The sequence below is a fragment of the Drosophila subpulchrella genome, unplaced genomic scaffold (assembly GCF_014743375.2).
Source record: "Drosophila subpulchrella strain 33 F10 #4 breed RU33 unplaced genomic scaffold, RU_Dsub_v1.1 Primary Assembly Seq48, whole genome shotgun sequence".
Lineage (NCBI taxonomy): Eukaryota > Metazoa > Arthropoda > Insecta > Diptera > Drosophilidae > Drosophila > Drosophila subpulchrella.
Genome location: NW_023665685.1, coordinates 583540 through 608070, shown reverse-complemented (window position 1 = coordinate 608070; position 24531 = coordinate 583540). Strand labels below are relative to the sequence as shown.

Genomic DNA, 24531 nt, shown 5'->3' with positions numbered 1-24531 from the left:
CTTTCCAGTGTTTTTTTTTACCGCAGCGATGACTATGGGATGGAAGTTCCGTGTTCAACAGCTATTCGGTGGCAGGAGACCGAAGTGTGTGACTGATGTATTCAAAAATCAATTGAAGCAATTTAATAGAAGAGTCTGCTGGTGCACAAAGAATTTAAATAAAAATAAATGGAATATTCAACGAATGTTTTTATTTATGTAAATTAGTAGTAGCGCCACCGCAGTCCGGCTCCGAGTCCCAATGGGCATATTGGACCTTGAGGAAGTGGGAACCGGATTGGGAACGGGGCTGATCCGCTGATGCTGCAGGAAGTCGCCCAGCAACCTGGCAACGGCTGGCTATGGCATCTCCATCTGTTCCTTAGCGGGCGCCCTATTTTCCTCCTCTCTATAGAAGCCAGAGCGTCCTCCAGCTCCGCTTAAGCTGCCAAGTAGCTGGTGGTGGTGGTGTCCGGAGTCCTAATGGAGAGGTCGTCGGAGATCGTATTACTGGTGGTTCTTACCTTAGTACAACGCAACCAATTTCTTTTGGCCAGATCTTACATTCTTTGCGAGGACACGCCCGGCAGGATGACCATATAGGGAGCGAAGTTCCACTCATCATGTTCCATACCACTGGAATTCTCTAGTGGATCTTCTCCAGTACTTAAACTATTCTGCAGATTTGTCCTGTTGTGGTATTGCTTCCTGTCGGTTAAGTCCTACAATAATGGGCAACAGCTTGGAATAGGCATCCTTTTTCATCTGCACTGACATCCTCTGCAGGCGTTTTTGGGGTTTTCCTACTATTTTTATACCCGTTACTCGTAGAGTAAAGGGGTATACTAGATTCGTCATAAAGTATGTAACAGGCAGAAGGAAGCGTTTCCGACCCCATAAAGTATATATATTCTTGATCAGGATCACTAGCCGAGTCGATATATCCATGTCCGTCTGTCTGATTGTCCGTATGAACGCTGAGATCTCGGCTGACTTGGAATGCAGCTTCCTAAGCTTCTTACGCAGCGCAAGTCGAACGCCCACAAACCGCCTAAAACTGTGACTCATACAGTTTTGATGCTGGAATAAAAATTTTAGCTGAAATGTATTGTTCTTATCAATACCTATCGATTGACCCAAAAAAAATTTGCCACGCTTACTTTAACGCCCACAAACCGCCCACAAACTTCAAAAAATCGTAAGTATGAACGTGGATATCTCGGAAACTATCAATGATAGAGAATTGGGATCTCATATTTAGATTTCGTAGCCTTAAACGCAGCGCAAGTTTGTTACGCCAATATGCAACGCCCACTTTAACGCCCACAAACCGCCAGAACCTGTGGCGCCCACAATTGGCATGCTAGATAAAAAATTTGCATTTCAATTTCGCTTTGCTGCATGCATATCTCCATTTCTCTCTGGTCCTTTTAGCTGAGTAAAAGGAATCTGATAGTCGAGGTACTCGACGTTCTTCCTTGTTTTTACTGAAGTGTATTAGTCTCGTTAATACCTATCGATTGATGTGATCTCAATATATGGTAGAAAGATTTAAGTGTTATGGGCGTTAGAGTTGGCACGGCAAACTTTTTTTGGGTCCATCAATAGGTATTGACGAGAAAAATACATTTCAGTTAAAATTTGTATTCTAGCATCAAAACTGTAGGAGCCACAGTTTTGGGCGGCTTGTGGGCGTTCGAGTGCCTACCTCTTATAGTTTCCGAAATCTCAGCGTTCATACGGACAGACGGACATGGATAGATTACATACTTTCCGACGAATCTAGTATACCCTTTTACTCTGCGAGTAACGGGTATATTGATCAAAATACCTTGCTTAGTTCAGGAGTTTTTAATTTATGCCAAAAAACAGGTCAAAGTCCGCATAGTGCCCTTTTATAACTTCATTAGATTTCAAAATGGCTAGGCTTGGAGACTTATTGACTATATTAATACTAGTTTAACCAACAGGTTTATCTGCTAGTCTATGTTGGTAACGTTCGATATCATGGGACTGCATGCATTTTTTGCGGTGCACGATGTGACTGTTTTTTGTTCTTGGTCCCAATGTACGCAGCTAGTCTTATATGTATCTGGTTTGCCACAGTTTTTGCAAAAAACTCTGCGATCATCTACGCACCCCTGGTAACGTCGACTTTTATTGCCACAATTCTAACAGTTAACCTCTTGCCGCGAGATTTCATAATCTCCTTCCAGATCGTCAACCTGCAAGTTTGGATCAGATTTCACTAATTCGGAAAACAGACGGGGATTGCGCTGGGCAAGAGAATTTGTGTGGTTTCGCTAAGGCATGCAAAAATATTTCGTGTGTACGGAAAGCACTTTGAATTAGTTCATAATAAATTTCATGTTGTATATTCGGGAGGAGACTCGCTCTCAGAGTTTGCAACACTGCCGATTCGTTCATTGGATCTGAAAGTTTATCCGCCAGCGCTGCAATTATTGCATACAAAAAGTAAAAGGTCCGTTGGGGTGTTGCTTTCGCTGTTAAATTAAATAGGACTAATAGGAAGAGAAATAGGTTAAACAGGAGTATTGCGATCCTTGTAATGACTTTTTAATGCTTGTCTTAGATCTCGTCAAAAAATCCAAAGCAAGATTTTATGAAAACGCCAATTTTATTTTTATGAGCCTAAGTCCAATGTTTACGGGCCTGACTTGTTCCTCGCGATCTTAATTTCCTCCTGATAGTAAATATTTGGTGGACCTTAAATCTATTCCATACCCGTCCTGTTTGGTGGCTGGTTAAGAATCAAGAGATCAGCACGGATTCCAGAATGTTTGTTTGTGGTGACCACATTTTTAAAGCTTGAGAAATCAAATTTGACATGTAAATTCTACAAGTGCCTATCAAGCCAATTTTTGCTTTAACCGAGAGCTAGGTCCATTAATCACAAAAGGTTGTGAAGTCCAAGACTTTTTATACCCGTTACTCGTAGAGCAAAAGGGTTTACTAGATTCGTCGGAAAGTATGTAACAGGCAGAAGGAAGAGTTTCCGACCCCATAAAGTGTATATATTCTTGATCAGGATCACTAGCCGAGTCGATCTTTCCATGTCCGTCTGACCGTCTGACCGTCTGTCCGTCTGTCCGTATGAACGCTGAGATCTCGGAATACTGGGATTACGAATGCAGATTCCTGAGATTCCTGCGCAGCGCTAGTTTATTTCAGCAGAGAGCCACGCGTGGCTCCTACAGTTTTGATGTTAGAATAAAATTTTTAACTGAAATGTATTGTTATCATCAATACCTATCGATTGACCCACGCCCACTTTAACGCCCACAAACCGCCCACAAGCTTCAAAAAATCGTAAGTATGAACGCGGATATCTCTGAAACTATCACAGGTGGAGAACTGGGATCTCAGATTAAGATTCCGTAGCCTTGTACGCCCACAACCCGCCCAAACCTGTGGCGCCCACAATTTTCATGCTAGACAAAAATTTTTAACTGAAATGTATTAGTCTAGTCAATACATATCGATTGATCCAAAAAAAATTGCCACGCCCACTCTAACGCCCACAAACCGACCAAACCTGTGGCGCCCACATTTCCAAGCTAGATACAAAATTTTAACTGGAATGTATTGGTCTCGTCAATACCTATAGTTACTCGTAAAGTAAAAGGGTATACTAGATTCGTCGGAAAGTATGTAACCGGCAGAAGGAAGCGTTTCCGACCCCATAAAGTATATATATTCTTCATCAGGATCACTAGCCCAGTCGATCTAGCCATGTCCGTCTGTCCGTCTGTCCGTCCGTCCGGATGAACGCTGAGATCTCGGAAACTATGAGCTAGGTTTTTGAGGTTTTGCATGCAGATTCCTGAGGTTCTTACGCAGCGTAAATTTTTTTCAGCAGCGTGCTACGCCTACCCTAACGCCCACAGGCCGCCCAAAGCTGAGGCTCATACAGTTTTGATGCTAGAATAAAAATTCTAACTAAAATGTATTGTTATCATCAATACCTATCGATTGATCAAAAAAAAAAATTGCCACGCCCACTTTAACGCCCACTTTAACGCCCACAAGCCGCCCACAAACTTCAAAAAATGATAAATATTAACGCAGATATCTAGAAAACTATCAAAGATAGAGAATTGGGACTTCAGGTTTAGATTTCGTAGCCTTGAGCGCAGCGCAAGTTTGTTACGCGAATATGTCACGCCCACTCTAACGCCCACAAGCCGCCCAAACCTGTGGCGCCCACAATTTGTATGCTAGATAAAAAATTTTAACTGAAATGTGTTAGTTTTGTCAATACCTATCGATTGGCCCAAAAAAGCTTTCCACGCCCACTCTAACGCCCATAACGCTTAAATCTATCTACCGCCCACATAACCATATATTGAGATCAGGGTTAGGTGGCACATTTCTGTCTCGCTTTGCTGCTTGCATATCTCCATTTCCATTTTGTCCCTTTAGCTGAGTAACGAGTATCTGATAGTCGAGGTACTCGACTATAGCGTTTTTCCTTGTTTTTAATTGAATTTTTCCCTCTTAGAATGATGAGTTCAAATCACATTTGACAAAACTTACCTCAATGTTCTGTTCCGTCTCCGGTGATATTACCAGAACGTAGAAGTGCTCATCCATAGGAAAGTCGTCGAAGAAACGTAAACGATATTTGCTTAAGCCATGTCCATGCTCAATGAATTCTACAGAAAAGTATTTTGATTCCGATGGCTTAACCTGTGTTGGATGATTCATGTGGAAAGGGAAAACAAAATTACACAAAGCACAAATACACTAAGAGAAAAACCAAGTCTAAATTTAAGAGCAATAGTCTTAACAAAAAACATTTTGTTCTTAAAATAAGAACAAACGATTTTAAAATCAGACCAATCATTTTAAAACTCAGAAAAAGTTGTTAGCTTTAAATAAAATTTGAATTACAGCCAAGCTAGCGGGTAAAAGATTTGCGAGATTGAATTCAAAATATTTCCACAAAGCGACATGCTGCTAAAAAATTTTATTTTCACAACCTCCCTAAGAAAATGAATATGCTTTTGTCATTTTTGTAGTAAAAGGCTAGATGCACTCAAAAAATTTGTTTCTTTATATTTAGAAAAAAAAAATGTTCTGTGCTTAGAGAACAACATTAAAAAAAAAAAAAAATTAACTGAGCGTAGAAAAATTTACCATGGCTCCAGATTTTTTTGACATTTTTCTTAATACAGGAAACACCGATTTTTTCCGTAAGCATAAGGTTCTGTTATCTATTCAATAACTAAAAAAATTACATTTCGAAATTTTTACAACACCTGCAACTAAAATCGCCTTGAACTTTAGAAAAATGTCAGACTTAGAAAAGGCGTGTTTCCGAAAAAATTTATATTTTTCAACAAAATAAAAACAATTTATACTTATTAGTTCAGCTTCAATTTTTAGAAATTTGTATATTATTAAGAAATTGTTTTTTGAAACTTAGATTGCGTTTAATTATAAAAAATCGCCCTATGTGGGGGAGCCCAGGAGTTTAGCGCCTGCGCATTATACATATGTTATGTAAACTAATAATAATATAAGTGTGGATTCAATCCCACATCGAGGCAGACCATTCGTTGTGTGTTCCTTTTTTTCATAACTCCTTATTATTTTAATTTTGGTGAAAATTTTATTTTAGTTCACCTAATTTTAAACTTTAATCCCTTTTTTATTGTCTATCCGAAAACTTACAGTGTAACTGACGTCACACACTAGTAGCGCTCTAATTACAGACATTCTTCTTTGCCTTTTTTTGTAGTCTGGTTCGAAATACCAAACCAGATTACAGTTAATTTGATTCTACGTACATAATTTTAAATTTTAGTTTATGTACATAATTTTGGTCAGCTGCGGCGACAGTGAATATATATAGACGCACCCTCTGTGATCTTTTACATTATATAAGAAAAAGAACGTAATTAAATAGAGTGCAAATTTTTGCTAGAAAACTTTCGCAAAGTCGGAACTAACAAATCGGAAGTGCACATGGAGACTAGATTAGAACCTGTGGCTAATATTCGCATGGAGTTCCGGGTCAATCATTGAAAGGTGGTGCTTTCGGATAAAGAATTGGTTAGGAACGGTTATATTGAGATAGATCTTGAAGGAAAGTCTGTCTCGCTTAGGGGGCTTCTAAAAACTTGTCGTTCCAGCATTAAATTATTGGAAAAAGCTGGCTTTAACCTCTCCCATCAAAGTAAGTTCCAAGTCTACATGGTGACTAAGAAATTACCTGCGGAACTGTGGTTGGACTGGGAAAAATCCCTGGGTTTTTCGCAGGAGTTACCAACATTCGAAGAGCTCTCTGCGCATCTCGATGGGCAATACAGTACTAAACTTACTGCTTCCAGTGGCAAGAAGACAATATTGGCTATAAAAGAACGAAAGGAAGCAGATGGTTCATCTGAAAAGCGCCGAGATGTGAAATCTTCTTTTGCCGCCTGATTAAAGGTGAAATGTGCAATATCTGGCAAGAATGGTAATTTTGTATCATCATCATACGCTTATACATTTGGACCGGGTTCGTCCAATTAAGAAAGCAAGTAAGCAGGTTCAACAAGTTACTTCAAATGCCATTGGCGCGATTTCGAGCACATGTGTGCCTAGTTATGAAGTGTTATTGCCAAAACCGCTGGTTATGACCCAGTCCGCAGAAGGTTTTACACAACAGTTCCGAGAATTTCTGGACGAAGGATCGTTTGAACCGGAAAACGTAGCTCAGAAGTGTGGTCTATCCCGGCTGTTAGTACCCAAGGTTGCTTAACATGACCAGCACCCAACACATCAAGCAGTAGCCAAGTTGGGAACAGTACCAGGCGCCCAGTTGCACCGAATGCAAATGAGAATTGCTGGTCAAGATATTATATGACATAAATCGACGACTCACTAACTCATCCGGCAAGCGGTCAACATACTCTGCAGTGTCAGCCGAGCCAATTACGCAAACTGTTAACATAATCAGAATCCACTGACCTAATCTAGAATACAACTTACTTCACTTTTCATTACACTTCACTCCCGTGTTTTCAAGTAGTATATAAGCATGTACATTTAAGAATAAATCAATAATCAACGCAATTTATAACTCCCCGGATCTACTTTCTACCTCCGGGAATAGAACTCGTAATCTCATTTAGGAGCTAACCTACGTTAGCTCAATCTCAGCGCAGTTCCCGAATCGCATGTGGTCCGGCATCGCAGAGATCGTTACCATTGCCGCGAAGTGAACGTCCAGCCAACAAAGCGTCCCCGTGCCAGCGTCCCCGTGGCAGCGACTTGGATTCATTATCTCAGAAAAGCTCAAAGACAGATTCTGGGAGTTTGAACAGATGGATGAGGCAGCGAAAATTCTGTATAGAGAAGACTTGTGGTGGGAGGCTCATTTTGTTAGTACACATGTGCGGTTACCTTCAAGTGCGGTTGCCATTCGTATCCGCTTTGGATCCTTAGTCAGTAATTCGGTCGTCGCGTCAAGGTGCTTTGAGAGTCCTGAGCTGGATTTAAGGAGGTGCTGCGAGATGGTAAGTGTACGTTGCCAACCGCAAAAGTACAAATTTACGCTAAATCATATCAGACAGAAATGTTGATTGCTATAAATTTAACCCTATCATCACAGGCCAACAGATAGGTAATTCACCACTGGCAAAAATTCGGCCACAGAAGGCTTTTACCTCAGCTGGGATTGACTAAGAGGGACTGTTTAACATATCACCAACCGATTCATCGGTCGAATTGGGAAACGTGTTCATAGTTATAGCGACTGTGGCACGAATTTCGTTAGAGCAAATCGGAAGCTGAATAGTAGGATAATACGCGTCCTGGCTCACTAGGTAATAAATCATGTCAAAAAAAGGGGGTGGGGCTGACCCTAATTAGTCACGCATGGTTGAACACAGGTGTTTTAATGACCTAACTAGCATAATTAAGTAATAATCAGATGGTGGTTATCTTTAAATCCAATTAAAGCAAATCGTGGACGTTCTCGGTTAGCAGCTAATTAAACATTCCAAACATGATCTGTTCCATTACTTAGTTTAGGATTAATGTATGTATCCCAACTAAGGAATGAAATCGGTAGATTGGTTCCACTCGTTGAATCGCTGGGTGTTATATGAGGAATTTTCAATGTAATATTAGTCATATTGAGATCATATTTTCCGACTAATTGAGCATTCTCAAATTTATCTTGCTCAAGTACATCATTAAAATTTTGTATACCCTTGCAGAGGGTATAATGATTTCAGTCAGAAGTTTGCAACGCAGTGAAGGAGACGTTTCCGACCCCATAAAGAATATATATATTCTTGATCAGCATCACTGGACGAGTCGATCTAGCCATGTCCGTCTGTCTGTCTGTCCGTCTGTCCGTCCGTTTCTACGCAAACTAGTCTCTCAGTTTTAAAGCTATCGGGCTGAAACTTACCCAAAAGTCTTATATCTTTTGCAGGTAGTATATAAGTCGGAACCAGCCGGATCGGACAACTATATCTTATAGCTCCCATAGGAATAATCGGAAAAAAAAATGTTAAAAAATTATATCTTTGGTGTTTTTTAACTTATTACCTCCTTTCCTTGGAAATAACATTTTTTAATTAGTTTTGAATTTCGAATTAAATTTTATCAAAATCGGACGACTATATCATATAGCTGCCATAGGAACGATCGTAAAATCGGTGGGAAAATAATATGAAACAAATTATAACTTCGTTGTTTTTTAACATATAACCTCCTACGCTTGGAAATAACATTTTTTAATTCATTCTGAATTTCGACTTTAATTTTATCAAAATCGGACGACTATATCATATAGCTGCCATAGGGACGATCGGAAAATTGGTGGGAAAATAATAGGAAACAAATTATAGCTTCGGTGTTTTTTATACCCTTGCAGAGGGTATAATGATTTTAGTCAGAAGTTTGCAACGCAGTGAAGGAGACGTTTCCGACCCCATAAAGTATATATATTCTTGATCAGCATCACTAGACGAGTCGATCCAGCCATGTCCGTCTGTCCGTCTGTTCGTCTGTCCGTCCGTTTCTACGCAAACTAGTCTCTCAGTTTTAAAGCTATCGGGCTGAAACTTACCCAAAAGTCTTACATCTCTTGCAGGTAGTATATAAGTCGGAACCAGCCGGCTCGGACAACTATATCTTATAGCTCCCATAGGAATAATCGAAAAAAAATGTTAAAAAATTATATCTTTGGTGTTTTTTAACTTATTACCTCCTTTCCTTGGAAATAACATTTTTTAATTAGTTTTGAATTTCGAATTAAATTTTATCAAAATCGGAAGACTATATCATATAGCTGCCATAGGAACGATCGGAAAATTGGTGGGAAAATAATATGAAACAAATTATAGCTTCGGTGTTCCTTAACATATAACCTCCAACGCTTGGAAATAACATTTTTTAATTAGTTCTAAATTTCGAATTTAATTTTATCAAAATCGGACGACTATATCATATAGCTGCCAAAGGAACGATCGTAAAATTGGAAATAAAATTTTTAATTAGTTCTGAATTTTGAATTTAATTTTATCATAATCGGACGACTATATCATATAGCTGCCATAGGGACGGTCGGAAAATTGGTGGGAAAATAATATGAAACAAATTATAGCTTCGGTGTTCCTTAACGTATAACCTCCTACGCTTGGAAATAACATTTCTTAATTCATTCTGAATTTCGAATTTAATTTTATCAAAATCGAACGACTATATCATATAGCTGCCAAAGGAACGATCGTAAAATTGGAAATAAAATTTTTAATTAGTTCTGAATTTTGAATTTAATTTTATCATAATCGGACGACTATATCATATAGCTGCCATAGGGACGGTCGGAAAATTGGTGGGAAAATAATATGAAACAAATTATAGCTTCGGTGTTCCTTAACGTATAACTTCCTACGCTTGGAAATAACATTTTTTAATAAGTTCTGAATTTCGAATTAAATTTTACCATAATCGGACGACTATATCATATAGCTGCCATAGGAACGATCGTAAAATTGGAAACAAAATTTTTAATTAGTTCTGAATTTTGAATTTAATTTTATCATAATAGGACGACTATATCATATAGCTGCCATAGGGACGGTCGGAAAATTGGTGGGAAAATAATATGAAACAAATTATAGCTTCGGTGTTCCTTAACGTATAACCTCCTACGCTTGGAAATAACATTTCTTAATTCATTCTGAATTTCGAATTTAATTTTATCAAAATCGAACGACTATATCATATAGCTGCCAAAGGAACGATCGTAAAATTGGAAATAAAATTTTTAATTAGTTCTGAATTTTGAATTTAATTTTATCATAATCGGACGACTATATCATATAGCTGCCATAGGGACGGTCGGAAAATTGGTGGGAAAATAATATGAAACAAATTATAGCTTCGGTGCTTTTTTTAACATAAAACCTCTTAAGCTTGGAAATGACATTTTTTTAAATTAGTTTTGAATTTCGAATTAAGTTTTATCAAAATCGGACGACTACATCATATAGCTGCTATAGGAACGATCGTAAAATTGGTGGGAAAATAATATGAAACAAATTATAGCTTCGGTGTTCCTTAACATATAGCCTCCTACGCTTGGAAATAACATTTTTTAATTAGTTCTGAATTTCGAATTAAATTTTATCAAAATCGGAAGACTATATCATATAGCTGCCATAGGAACGATCGTAAAATCGGTGGGAAAATAATATGAAACATATTATAACTTCGGTGTTTTTTAACATACAACCTCCAACGCTTGGAAATAACTTATTTGAATTAGTTCTGAATTTCGAATTAAGTTTTATCAAAATTGGACGACTATATAATATAGCTGCCATAGGAACGATCGGAAAATTGGTAGGAAAATAATATGAAACAAATTATAGCTTCGGTGTTTTTTGACATATTATCTTATACTATTGGGAATATAATTTTTTGTGTTTTTAAATTTAATAAATATAGCTGCAAGGGTATATAAGCTTCGGCTTGCCGAAGCTAACTTCCTTTCTTGTTGATATTAATAGTACTAGTTCATGCTTACATTTAATAATACTTTTTTGAAATCTTCAGCAAATCCAAGTAGATTTTTAAGGGGTATTCAAAAGTTGAAGTGGGGCTTAAATTGAAATCGGATCCTCCACTCCATCCAGAATTGTAAAGTCTCTTGCTTTCAAATTGATTTAAAGAAAAAAAGATTTTCATTGTAGAAGTAATACCACTAAATCTTGTTCTATCTATCTCAACACCATTTATTTCATAGCGTATTTCATCTAAAAAGTATGCCATACAATTATTTCTCATCCTTCCAATAACATTTTGAGTTTCTACCGCTCCCCGTCCTTAGTTAGACGGCGCGTCAAGGTGCTTCGATGGTAAGTGTACGTTGCCAACCGCAAAAGTACAATTTTTAAGCGATGAAAAACAGTGGCGACATATATCATCTGAGGATAATCATGCCGATCTTCTAAGTCGAGAGACAAGTGTCAAAAAGATATAATCGTACCAATTAAGGTGGAATGGACCGCAGTGGCTGAAATACGAAGATTGTAAATGGCTATCTGCAACGCTAAATCCTGGAAACGATACACGAGTCACCAGCGGACGGAAGAAGGTGCACTGCAACGCTATTTCTGTAGCGAAAGATATCGGATCATTTATATTAGAAAGGTTATCGCCAGATATCAAATTGTCACTTCTCTCGCGGTGAGCGAACTATCTGCAGAGTTGTTGTGTGCCCTTCGTATTTGCCAAAAGGAGTGATTTGCATGCGAATGGAAACTACTATCGGAAGGGAAAATGTTACCTAAGCAAAGCTCGCTATCACACTCAAAAAATCATTCGACTTGGAGGACGCATCCATACATTCTTCCTTATCAGCATCCGTTCACAAGTTTGGTCATTCGTTAAAGCTATGCCAGTATCTTACGCGGGAGTGCTGCCCTTACGCTAAATCATATCACAAAGAAATGTTGAATCCTCAACGGACGTAACGTATATGTATTGATTGCTATAAATTTAACCCTATCATCACAGGCCAACAGATAGGTAATTTACCACTGGCAACAATTCGGCTTTTACCTCAGAGGGACTGTTTAACATATCAACAACCGATTCATCGGTCGAATTGGGAAACGTGTTCATAGTAATAGCGACTGTGGCACGAATTTCGTTAGAGCAAATCGGAAGCTGAGTAGTAGGACAATACGCGTCCTGGCTCTCTAGGTAATAAATCATGTCAAGAAAAGGGGGTGGGGGTGACCCTAATTAGTCACGCATGGTTGAACACAGGTGTTTTAATGACCTAACTAGCATAATTAATTAATAATCAGATGGTGGTTATCTTTAAATCCAATTAAAGCAAATCGTGGACGTGGATTAATAGTACTAGTTCATGCTTACATTTAATAATACTTTTTTGAAATCTTCAGCAAATCCAAGTAGATTTTTAAGGGGTATTCAAAAGTTGAAGTGGGGCTTAAATTGAAATCGGATCCTCCACTCCATCCAGAATTGTAAAGTCTCTTGCTTTCAAATTGATTTAAAGAAAAAAAGATTTTCATTGTAGAAGTAATACCACTAAATCTTGTTCTATCTATCTCAACACCATTTATTTCATAGCGTATTTCATCTAAAAAGTATGCCATACAATTATTTCTCATCCTTCCAATAACATTTTGAGTTTCTACCGCTCCCCGTCCTTAGTTAGACGGCGCGTCAAGGTGCTTCGATGGTAAGTGTACGTTGCCAACCGCAAAAGTACAATTTTTAAGCGATGAAAAACAGTGGCGACATATATCATCTGAGGATAATCATGCCGATCTTCTAAGTCGAGAGACAAGTGTCACAAAGATATAATCGTACCAATTAAGGTGGAATGGACCGCAGTGGCTGAAATACGAAGATTGTAAATGGCTATCTGCAACGCTAAATCCTGGAAACGATACACGAGTCACCAGCGGACGGAAGAAGGTGCACTGCAACGCTATTTCTGTAGCGAAAGATATCGGATCATTTATATTAGAAAGGTTATCGCCAGATATCAAATTGTCACTTCTCTCGCGGTGAGCGAACTATCTGCAGAGTTGTTGTGTGCCCTTCGTATTTGCCAAAAGGAGTGATTTGCATGCGAATGGAAACTACTATCGGAAGGGAAAATGTTACCTAAGCAAAGCTCGCTATCACACTCAAAAAATCATTCGACTTGGAGGACGCATCCATACATTCTTCCTTATCAGCATCCGTTCACAAGTTTGGTCATTCGTTAAAGCTATGCCAGTATCTTACGCGGGAGTGCTGCCCTTACGCTAAATCATATCACAAAGAAATGTTGAATCCTCAACGGACGTAACGTATATGTATTGATTGCTATAAATTTAACCCTATCATCACAGGCCAACAGATAGGTAATTTACCACTGGCAACAATTCGGCTTTTACCTCAGAGGGACTGTTTAACATATCAACAACCGATTCATCGGTCGAATTGGGAAACGTGTTCATAGTAATAGCGACTGTGGCACGAATTTCGTTAGAGCAAATCGGAAGCTGAGTAGTAGGACAATACGCGTCCTGGCTCTCTAGGTAATAAATCATGTCAAGAAAAGGGGGTGGGGGTGACCCTAATTAGTCACGCATGGTTGAACACAGGTGTTTTAATGACCTAACTAGCATAATTAAGTAATAATCAGATGGTGGTTATCTTTAAATCCAATTAAAGCAAATCGTGGACGTTCTCGGTTAGCAGCTAATTTAACATTCCAAACATGATCTGTTCCATTACTTAGTTTAGGATTAATGTATGTATCCCAACTAAGGAATGAAATCGGTAGATTGGTTCCACTTTTTATAATATCATACATTTTAATTTTCGTTGAATCGCTGGGTGTTATATGAGGAATTTTCAATGTAATATTAGTCATATTGAGATCATATTTTCCGACTAATTGAGCATTCTCAAATTTATCTTGCTCAAGTACATCATTAAAATTTTGTATACCCTTGCAGAGGGTATAATGATTTCAGTCAGAAGTTTGCAACGCAGTGAAGGAGACGTTTCCGACCCCATAAAGAATATATATATTCTTGATCAGCATCACTGGACGAGTCGATCTAGCCATGTCCGTCTGTCTGTCTGTCCGTCTGTCCGTCCGTTTCTACGCAAACTAGTCTCTCAGTTTTAAAGCTATCGGGCTGAAATTTTCCCAAAAGTCTTATATCTTTTGCAGGTAGTATATAAGTCGGAACCAGCCGGATCGGACAACTATATCTTATAGCTCCCATAGGAATAATCGGAAAAAGAAATGTTAAAAAATTATATCTTTGGTGTTTTTTAAGTTATTACCTCCTTTCCTTGGAAATAACATTTTTTAATTAGTTTTGAATTTCGAATTAAATTTTATCAAAATCGGACGACTATATCATATAGCTGCCATAGGAACGATCGTAAAATCGGTGGGAAAATAATATGAAACAAATTATAACTTCGTTGTTTTTTAACATATAACCTCCTACGCTTGGAAATAACATTTTTTAATTCATTCTGAATTTCGACTTTAATTTTATCAAAATCGGACGACTATATCATATAGCTGCCATAGGGACGATCGGAAAATTGGTGGGAAAATAATAGGAAACAAATTATAGCTTCGGTGTTTTTTATACCCTTGCAGAGGGTATAATGATTTTAGTCAGAAGTTTGCAACGCAGTGAAGGAGACGTTTCCGACCCCATAAAGTATATATATTCTTGATCAGCATCACTAGACGAGTCGATCCAGCCATGTCCGTCTGTCCGTCTGTTCGTCTGTCCGTCCGTTTCTACGCAAACTAGTCTCTCAGTTTTAAAGCTATCGGGCTGAAACTTACCCAAAAGTCTTACATCTTTTGCAGGTAGTATATAAGTCGGAACCAGCCGGCTCGGACAACTATATCTTATAGCTCCCATAGGAATAATCGAAAAAAAATGTTAAAAAATTATATCTTTGGTGTTTTTTAACTTATTACCTCCTTTCCTTGGAAATAACATTTTTTAATTAGTTTTGAATTTCGAATTAAATTTTATCAAAATCGGAAGACTATATCATATAGCTGCCATAGGAACGATCGGAAAATTGGTGGGAAAATAATATGAAACAAATTATAGCTTCGGTGTTCCTTAACATATAACCTCCTACGCTTGGAAATAACATTTTTTAATTAGTTCTAAATTTCGAATTTAATTTTATCAAAATCGGACGACTATATCATATAGCTGCCAAAGGAACGATCGTAAAATTGGAAATAAAATTTTTAATTAGTTCTGAATTTTGAATTTAATTTTATCATAATCGGACGACTATATCATACAGCTGCCATAGGGACGATCGGAAAATTGGTGGGAAAATAATATGAAACAAATTATAGCTTCGGTGTTCCTTAACGTATAACCTCCTACGCTTGGAAATAACATTTTTTAATAAGTTCTGAATTTCGAATTAAATTTTACCATAATCGGACGACTATATCATATAGCTGCCATAGGAACGATCGTAAAATTGGAAACAAAATTTTTAATTAGTTCTGAATTTTGAATTTAATTTTATCATAATCGGACGACTATATCATATAGCTGCCATAGGGACGGTCGGAAAATTGGTGGGAAAATAATATGAAACAAATTATAGCTTCGGTGTTCCTTAACGTATAACCTCCTACGCTTGGAAATAACATTTCTTAATTCATTCTGAATTTCGAATTTAATTTTATCAAAATCGAACGACTATATCATATTGCTGCCAAAGGAACGATCGTAAAATTGGAAATAAAATTTTTAATTAGTTCTGAATTTTGAATTAAATTTTATCATAATCGGACGACTATATCATATAGCTGCCATAGGGACGATCGGAAAATTGGTGGGAAAATAATAGGAAACAAATTATAGCTTCGGTGTTTTTTTATACCCTTGCAGAGGGTATAATGATTTTGTCAGAAGTTTGCAACGCAGTGAAGGAGACGTTTCCGACCCCATAAAGTATATATATTCTTGATCAGCATCACTAGACGAGTCGATCTAGCCGTGTCCGTCTGTCCGTCCGTTTCTACGCAAACTAGTCTCTCAGTTTTAAGGCTATCGGGCTGAAACTTACCCAAAAGTCTTATATCTTTTGCAGGTAGTATATAAGTCGGAACCAGCCGGATCGGACAACTATATCTTATAGCTCCCATAGGAATAATCGGAAAAAAAATGTTAAAAAATTATATCTTTGGTGTTTTTTAACTTATTACCTCCTTTCCTTGGAAATAACATTTTTTAATTAGTTTTGAATTTTGAATTAAATTTTATCAAAATCGGAAGACTATATCATATAGCTGCCATAGGAACGATCGTAAAATTGGTGGGAAACTAATATGAAACAAATTATAGCTTCGGTGTTCCTTAACATATAACCTCCTACGCTTGGAAATAACATTTTTTAATTAGTTCTGAATTTCGAATTTAATTTTATCAAAATCGGACGACTATTTCATATAGCTGCCATAGGGACGATCGGAAAATTGGTGGGAAAATAATATGAAACAAATTATAGCTTCGGTGTTTTTTTATACCCTTGCAGAGGGTATAATGATTTTAGTCAGAAGTTTGCAACGCAGGGAAGGAGACGTTTCCGACCCCATAAAGTATATCTATTCTTGATCAGCATCACTAGACGAGTCGATCTAGCCATGTCCGTCTGTCCGTCCGTTTCTACGCAAACTAGTCTCTCAGTTTTAAAGCTATCGGGCTGAAACTTTCCCAAAAGTCTTATATCTTTTGCAGGTAGTATATAAGTCGGAACCAGCCGGATCGGACAACTATATCTTATAGCTCCCATAGGAATAATCGGAAAAAAAATGTTAAAAAATTATATCTTTGGTGTTTTTTAACTTATTACCTCCTTTCCTTGGAAATAACATTTTTTAATTAGTTTTGAATTTCGAATTAAATTTTATCAAAATCGGAAGACTATATCATATAGCAGCCAAGGGAACGATCGTAAAATTGGAAATAACATTTTTAATTAGTTCTGAATTTTGAATTTAATTTTATCATAATCGGACGACTATATCATATAGCTGCCATAGGGACGATCGGAAAATTGGTGGGAAAATAATAGGAAACAAATTATAGCTTCGGTGTTTTTTATACCCTTGCAGAGCGTATAATGATTTTTGTCAGAAGTTTGCAACGCAGTGAAGGAGACGTTTCCGACCCCATAAAGTATATATATTCTTGATCAGCATCACTAGACGAGTCGATCTAGCCATGTCCGTCTGTCCGTCCGTTTCTACGCAAACTAGTCTCTCAGTTTTAAAGCTATCGGGCTGAAACTTACCCAAAAGTCTTATATCTTTTGCAGGTAGTATATAAGTCGGAACCAGCCGGATTGGACAACTATATCTTATAGCTCCCATAGGAATAATCGGAAAAAAAATGTTAAAAAATTATATCTTTGGTGTTTTTTAAGTTATTACCTCCTTTCCTTGGAAATATCATTTTTTAATTAGTTTTAAATTTCGAATTAAATTTTATCAAAATCGGAAGACTATATCATATAGCTGCCATAGGAACGATCGTAAAATTGGTGGGAAAATAATATGAAACAAATTATAGCTTCGGTGTTCCTTAACATATAACCTCCTACGCTTGGAAATAACATTTTTTAATAAGTTCTGAATTTCGAATTTAATTTTATCAAAATCGGACGACTATTTCATATAGCTGCCATAGGAACGATCGTAAAATTGGTGGGAAAATAATATGAAACAAATTATAGCTTCAGTGTTCCTTAACATATAACCTCCTACGCTTGGAAATAACACTTTTTAATTAGTTCTGAATTTCGAATTAAATTTTACCAAAATCGGACGACTATATCATATAGCTGCCATAGGAACGATCGTAAAATCGGTGGGTAAATAATATGAAACAAATTATAACTTCGGTGTTTTTTAACATATAACCTCCTACGCTTGGAAATAACATTTTTTAATTAGTTCTGAATTTCGAATTTAATTTTATCAAAATCGGACGACTATATCATATAGCTGCCATAGGAACGATCGTAAAATTGGTGGCAAAATAATATGAAACAAATTATAGCTTCGGTGTTCCTTAACATATAACCTCCTACGCTTGGAAATAACATTTTTAAATTAGTTCTGAATTTCGAATTAAATTTTATCAAAATCGGACGACTATATCATATAGCTGCCAAAGGAACGATCGTAAAATTGGAAATAAAATTTTTAATTAGTTCTGAAATTTGAATTTAATTTTATCATAATCGGACGACTATATCATATAGCTGCCATAGGGACGATCGGAAAATTGGTGGGAAAATAATATGAAACAAATTATAGCTTCGGTGTTTTTTATACCCTTGCAGAGGGTATAATGATTTCAGTCAGAAGTTTGCAACGCAGTGAAGGAGACGTTTCCGACCCCATAAAGTATATATATTCTTGATCAGCATCACTGGACGACTCGATCTAGCCATGTCCGTCTGTCCGTCTGTCCGTCCGTTTCTACGCAAACTAGTCTCTCAGTTTTAAAGCTATCGGGCTGAAACTTTCCCAAAAGTCTTCTATCTTTTGCAGGTAGTATATAAGTCGGAACCAGCCGGATCGGACAACTATATCTTATAGCTCCCATAGGAATCGGAAAAAAAATGTTAAAAAATTATATCTTTGGTGTTTTTTAACTTATTACCTCCTTTCCTTGGAAATAACATTTTTTAATTAGTTTTGAATTTCGAATAAAATTTTATCAAAATCGGACGACTACATCATATAGCTGCTATAGGAACGATCGTAAAATTGGTGGGAAAATAATATGAAACAAATTATAGCTTCGGTGTTTTTTATACCCTTGCAGAGGGTATAATGATTTCAGTCAGAAGTTTGCAACGCAGTGAAGGAGACGTTTCCGACCCCATAAAGTATATATATTCTTGATCAGCATCACTAGACGAGTCGATCTAGCCATGTCCGTCTGTCCGTCTGTCCGTCCGTTTCTACGCAAACTAGTCTCTCAGTTTTAAAGCTATCGGGCTGAAACTTTCCCAAAAGTCTTATATCTTTTGCAGGTAGTATATAAGTCAGAACCAGCTGGATCGGACAACTATATCTTATAGCTCCCATAGGAATAATCGGAAAAAAAATGTTAAAAAATTATATCTTTGGTGTTTTTTAACTTATTACCTCCTTTCCTTGGAAATAACATTTTTTAATTAGTTTTGAATTTCGAATTAAATTTTATCAAAATCGGAAGACTATATCATATAGCAGCCAAAGGAACGATCGTAAAATTGGAAATAAAATTTTTAATTAGTTCTGAATTTTGAATTTAATTTTATCATAATCGGACGACTATATTATATAGCTGCCATAGGGACGATCGGAAAATTGGTGGGAAAATAATATGAAACAAATTATAGCTTCGGTGTTTTTTTATACCCTTGCAGAGGGTATAATGATTTCAGTCAGAAGTTTGCAACGCAGTGAAAGAGACGTTTCCGACCCCATAAAGTATATATATTCTTGATCAGCATCACTGGACGACTCGATCTAGCCATGTCCGTCTGTCCGTCTGTCCGTCCGTTTCTACGCAAACAAGTCTCTCAGTTTTAAAGCTATCGGGCTGAAACTTTCCCAAAAGTCTTATATCTTTTGCAGGTAGTATATAAGTCGGAACCAGCCGGATCGGACAACTATATCTTATAGCTCCCATAGGAATAATCGGAAAAAAAATGTTAAAAAATTATATCTTTGGTGTTTTTTAACTTATTACCTCCTTTCCTTGGAAATAACATTTTTTAATTAGTTTTGAATTTCGAAATAAATTTTATCAAATCGGACGACTATATCATATAGCTACCATAGGAACGATCGTAAAATTGGTGGGAAAATAATATGAAACAAATTATAGCTTCGGTGTTCCTTAACATATAACCTCCTACGCTTGAAAAAAACATTTTTTAATTAGTTCTGAGTTTCGAATTTAATTTTATCAAAATCGGACGACTATATCATATAGCTGCCATAGGAACAATCGTAAAATCGGTGGGAAAATAATATGAAACAAATTATAACTTCGGTGTTTTTTAACATATAACCTACTACGCTTGGAAATAACATTTTTTAATTCATTCTGAATTTCGAATTTAATTTTATCAAAGTCGGACGACTATATCATATAGCTGCCAAAGGAACAATCGTAAAATTGGAAATAAAATTTTTAATTAGTTCTGAATTTTGAATTTAATTTTATCATAATCGGACGACTATATTATATAGCTGCCATAGGGACGATCGGAAAATTGGTGGGAAAATAATATGAAACAAATTATAGCTTCGGTGTTTTTTTATACCCTTGCAGAGGGTATAATGATTTTAGTCAGAAGTTTGCAACGCAGTGAAGGAGACGTTTCCGACCCCATAAAGTAATCTATTCTTGATTAGCACCACTAGACGAGTTGATCTAGCCTTGTCCGTCTGTCCGTCCGTTTCTACGCAAACTAGTCTCTCAGTTTTAAAGCTATCGGGCTGAAACTTTCCCAAAAGTCTTATATCTTTTGCAGGTAGTATATAAGTCGGAACCAGCCGGATCGGACAACTATATCTTATAGCTCCCATAGGAATAATCGGAAAAAAAATGTTAAAAAATTATATCTTTGGTGTTTTTTAACTTATTACCTGCTTTCCTTGGAAATAACATTTTTTAATTAGTTTTGAATTTCGAATTAAATTTTATCAAAATCGGAAGACTATATCATATAGCTGCCATAGGAACGATCGTAAAATTGGTGGGAAAATAATATGAAACAAATTATAGCTTCGGTGTTCCTTAACATATAACCTCCTACGCTTGGAAATAACATTTTTTAGTTAGTTCTGAATTTCGAATTTAATTTTATCAAAATCGGACGACTATATCATATAGCTGCCATAGGAATGATCGTAAAATTGGTGGCAAAATAATATGAAACAAATTATAGCTTCGGTGTTCCTTAACATATAACCTCCTACGCTTGGAAATAACATTTTTTAATTAGTTCTGAGTTTCAAATTAAATTTTATCAAAATCGGACGACTATATCATATAGCTGCCAAAGGAACGATCGTAAAATTGGAAATAAAATTTTTAATTAGTTCTGAAATTTGAATTTAATTTTATCATAATCGGACGACTATATCATATAGCTGCCATAGGGACGATCGGATAATTGGTCGGAAAATAATATGAAACAAATTATAGCTTCGGTGTTTTTTTATACCCTTGCAGAGTGTATAATGATTTCAGTCAGAAGTTTGCAACGCAGTGAAGGAGACGGACCCCATGAAGTATATATATTCTTGATCAGCATCACTAGACGAGTCGATCTAGCCATGGCCGTCTGTCCGTCCGTTTCTACGCAAACTAGTCTCTCAGTTTTAAAGCTATCGGGCTGAAACTTTCCCAAAAGTCTTATATCTTTTGCAGGTAGTATATTAGTCGGAACAAGCCGGATCGGACAACTATATATTATAGCTCCCCTAGGAATCGGAAAAAAAATGTTAAAAAATTATATCTTTGGTGTTTTTTAACTTATTACCTCCTTTCCTTGGAAATAACATTTTTTAATTAGTTTTGAATTTCGAATAAAATTTTATCAAAATCGGAAGACTATGTCATATAGCTGCCATAGGAACGATCGTAAAATTGGTGGGAAAATAATATGAAACAAATTATAGCTTCGGTGTTCCTTAACATATAACCTCCTACGCTTGGAAATAACATTTTTTAATTAGTTCTGAATTTCGAATTTAATTTTATCAAAATCGGACGACAATATCATATAGCTGCCATAGGAACGATCGTAAAATTGGTGGGAAAATAATATGAAACAAATTATAGCTTCGGTGTTCCTTAACATATAACCTCCTACGCTTGGAAATAACATTTTTTAGTTAGTTCTGAATTTCGAATTTAATTTTATCAAAATCGGACGACTATATCATATAGCTGCCATAGGAACGATAGTAAAATTGGTGGCAAAATAATATGAAACAAATTATAGCTTCGGTGTTCCTTAACATATAACCTCCTACGCTTGGAAATAACATTTTTAAATTAGTTCTGAATTTCGAATTAAATTTTATCAAAATCGGACGACTATATCATATAGCTGCCAAAGGAACGATCGTAAAATTGGAAATATAATTTTTAATTAGTTCTGAAATTTGAATTTAATTTTATCATAATCGGACGACTATATCATATAGCTGCCATAGGGACGATCGGAAAATTGGTGGGAAAATAATATGAAACAAATTATAGCTTCGGTGTTTTTTATACCCTTGCAGAGGGTATAATGATTTCAGTCAGAAGTTTGCAACGCAGTGAAGGAGACGTTTCCGACCCCATAAAGTATATATATTCTTGATCAGCATCACTGGACGACTCGATCTAGCCATGTCCGTCTGTCCGTCTGTCCGTCCGTTTCTACGCAAACTAGTCTCTCAGTTTTAAAGCTATCGGGCTGAAACTTTCCCAAAAGTCTTCTATCTTTTGCAGGTAGTATATAAGTCGGAACCAGCCGGATCGGACAACTATATCTTATAGCTCCCATAGGAATCGGAAAAAAAATGTTAAAAAATTATATCTTTGGTGTTTTTTAACTTATTACCTCCTTTCCTTGGAAATAACATTTTTTAATTAGTTTTGAATTTCGAATAAAATTTTATCAAAATCGGAAGACTATGTCATATAGCTGCCATAGGAACGATCGCAAAATTGGTGGGAAAATAATATGAAACAAATTATAGCTTCGGTGTTCCTTAACAAATAACCTCCTACGCTTGGAAATAACATTTTTTAATTAGTTCTGAATTTCGAATTTAATTTTATCAAAATTGGACGACTATATCATATAGCTGCCATAGGAACGATCGTAAAATTGGTGGGAAAATAATATGAAACAAATTATAGCTTCGGTGTTCCTTAACATATAACCTCCTACGCTTGGAAATAACATTTTTTAATTAGTTCTGAATTTCGAATTAAATTTTACCGAAATCGGACGACTATATCATATAGCTGCCATAGGAACGATCGTAAAATCGGTGGGTAAATAATATGAAACAAATTATAACTTCGGTGTTTTTTAACATATAACCTCCTACGCTTGGAAATAACATTTTTTAATTCATTCTGAATTTCGAATTTAGTTTTATCAAAATCGGACGACTATATCATATAGCTGCCTAAGGAACAATCGTAAAATTGGAAATAAAATATTTAATTAGTTCTGAATTTTGAATTTAGTTTTATCATAATCGGACGACTATATTATATAGCTGCCATAGGGACGATCGGAAAATTGGTGGGAAAATAATATGAAACAAATTATAGCTTCGGTGTTTTTTTATACCCTTGCAGAGGGTATAATGATTTTAGTCAGAAGTTTGCAACGCAGTGAAGGAGACGTTTCCGACCCCATAAAGTATATCTATTCTTGATCAGCATCACTAGACGAGTCGATCTAGCCATGTCCGTCTGTCCGTCCGTTTCTACGCAAACTAGTCTCTCTGTTTTAAAGCTATCGGGCTGAAACTTTCCCAAAAGTCTTATATCTTTTGCAGGTAGTATATAAGTCGGAACCAGCCGGATCAGACAACTATATCTTAGAGCTCCCATAGGAATAATCGGAAAAAAAATGTTAAAAAATTATATCTTTGGTGTTTTTTAACTTATTACCTCCTTTCCTTGGAAATAACATTTTTTAATTAGTTTTGAATTTCGAATTAAATTTTATCAAAATCGGAAGACTATATCATATAGCTGCCATAGGAACGATCGTAAAATTGGTGGGAAAATAATATGAAACAAATTATAGCTTCGGTGTTCCTTAACATATAACCTCCTACGCTTGGAAATAACATTTTTTAATTAGTTCTGAATTTCGAATTTAATTTTATCAAAATCGGACGACTATATCATATAGCTGCCATAGGAACGATCGTAAAATCGGTGGGGAAATAATATGAATTAAATTATAACTTCGGTGTTTTTTAACATATAACCTCCTACGCTTGGAAATAACATTTTTTAATTCACTCTGAATTTCGAATTTAATTTTATCAAAATCGAACGACTATATCATATAGCTGCCAAAGGAACGATCGTAAAATTGGAAATAAAATTTTTAATTAGTTCTGAATTTTGAATTTAAATTTATCATAATCGGAAGACTATATCATATAGCTGCCATAGGGACGATCGGAAAATTGGTGGGAAAATAATATGAAACAAATTATAGCTTCGGTGTTTTTTTTTAACATAGAACCTCTTCAGCTTGGAAATGACATTTTTTTTAATTAGTTTCGAATTTCGAATTAAGTTTTATCAAAATCGGACGACTACATCATTTAGCAGCTATAGGAACGATCGTAAAATTGGTGGGAAAATAATATGAAACAAATTATAGCTTCGGTGTTTCTTAACATATAGCCTCCTACGCTTGGAAATAACATTTTTT

The 24531-nt window shown here is 36.1% G+C and overlaps 1 protein-coding gene across 2 annotated transcripts in view; it reads right to left on the bottom strand.

The window, feature by feature from the left end:
• Positions 1–24531, bottom strand: part of LOC119562453 (nuclear pore membrane glycoprotein 210) — a 586123-nt gene that overhangs the window by 195073 nt on the left and 366519 nt on the right. For both annotated transcript variants that reach the window (XM_037875640.1, XM_037875641.1), the window contains exon 15: positions 4537–4689. In XM_037875640.1, the coding sequence (XP_037731568.1) occupies positions 4537–4689 (153 nt within the window). The remainder of the gene's footprint in view (positions 1–4536; positions 4690–24531) is intronic.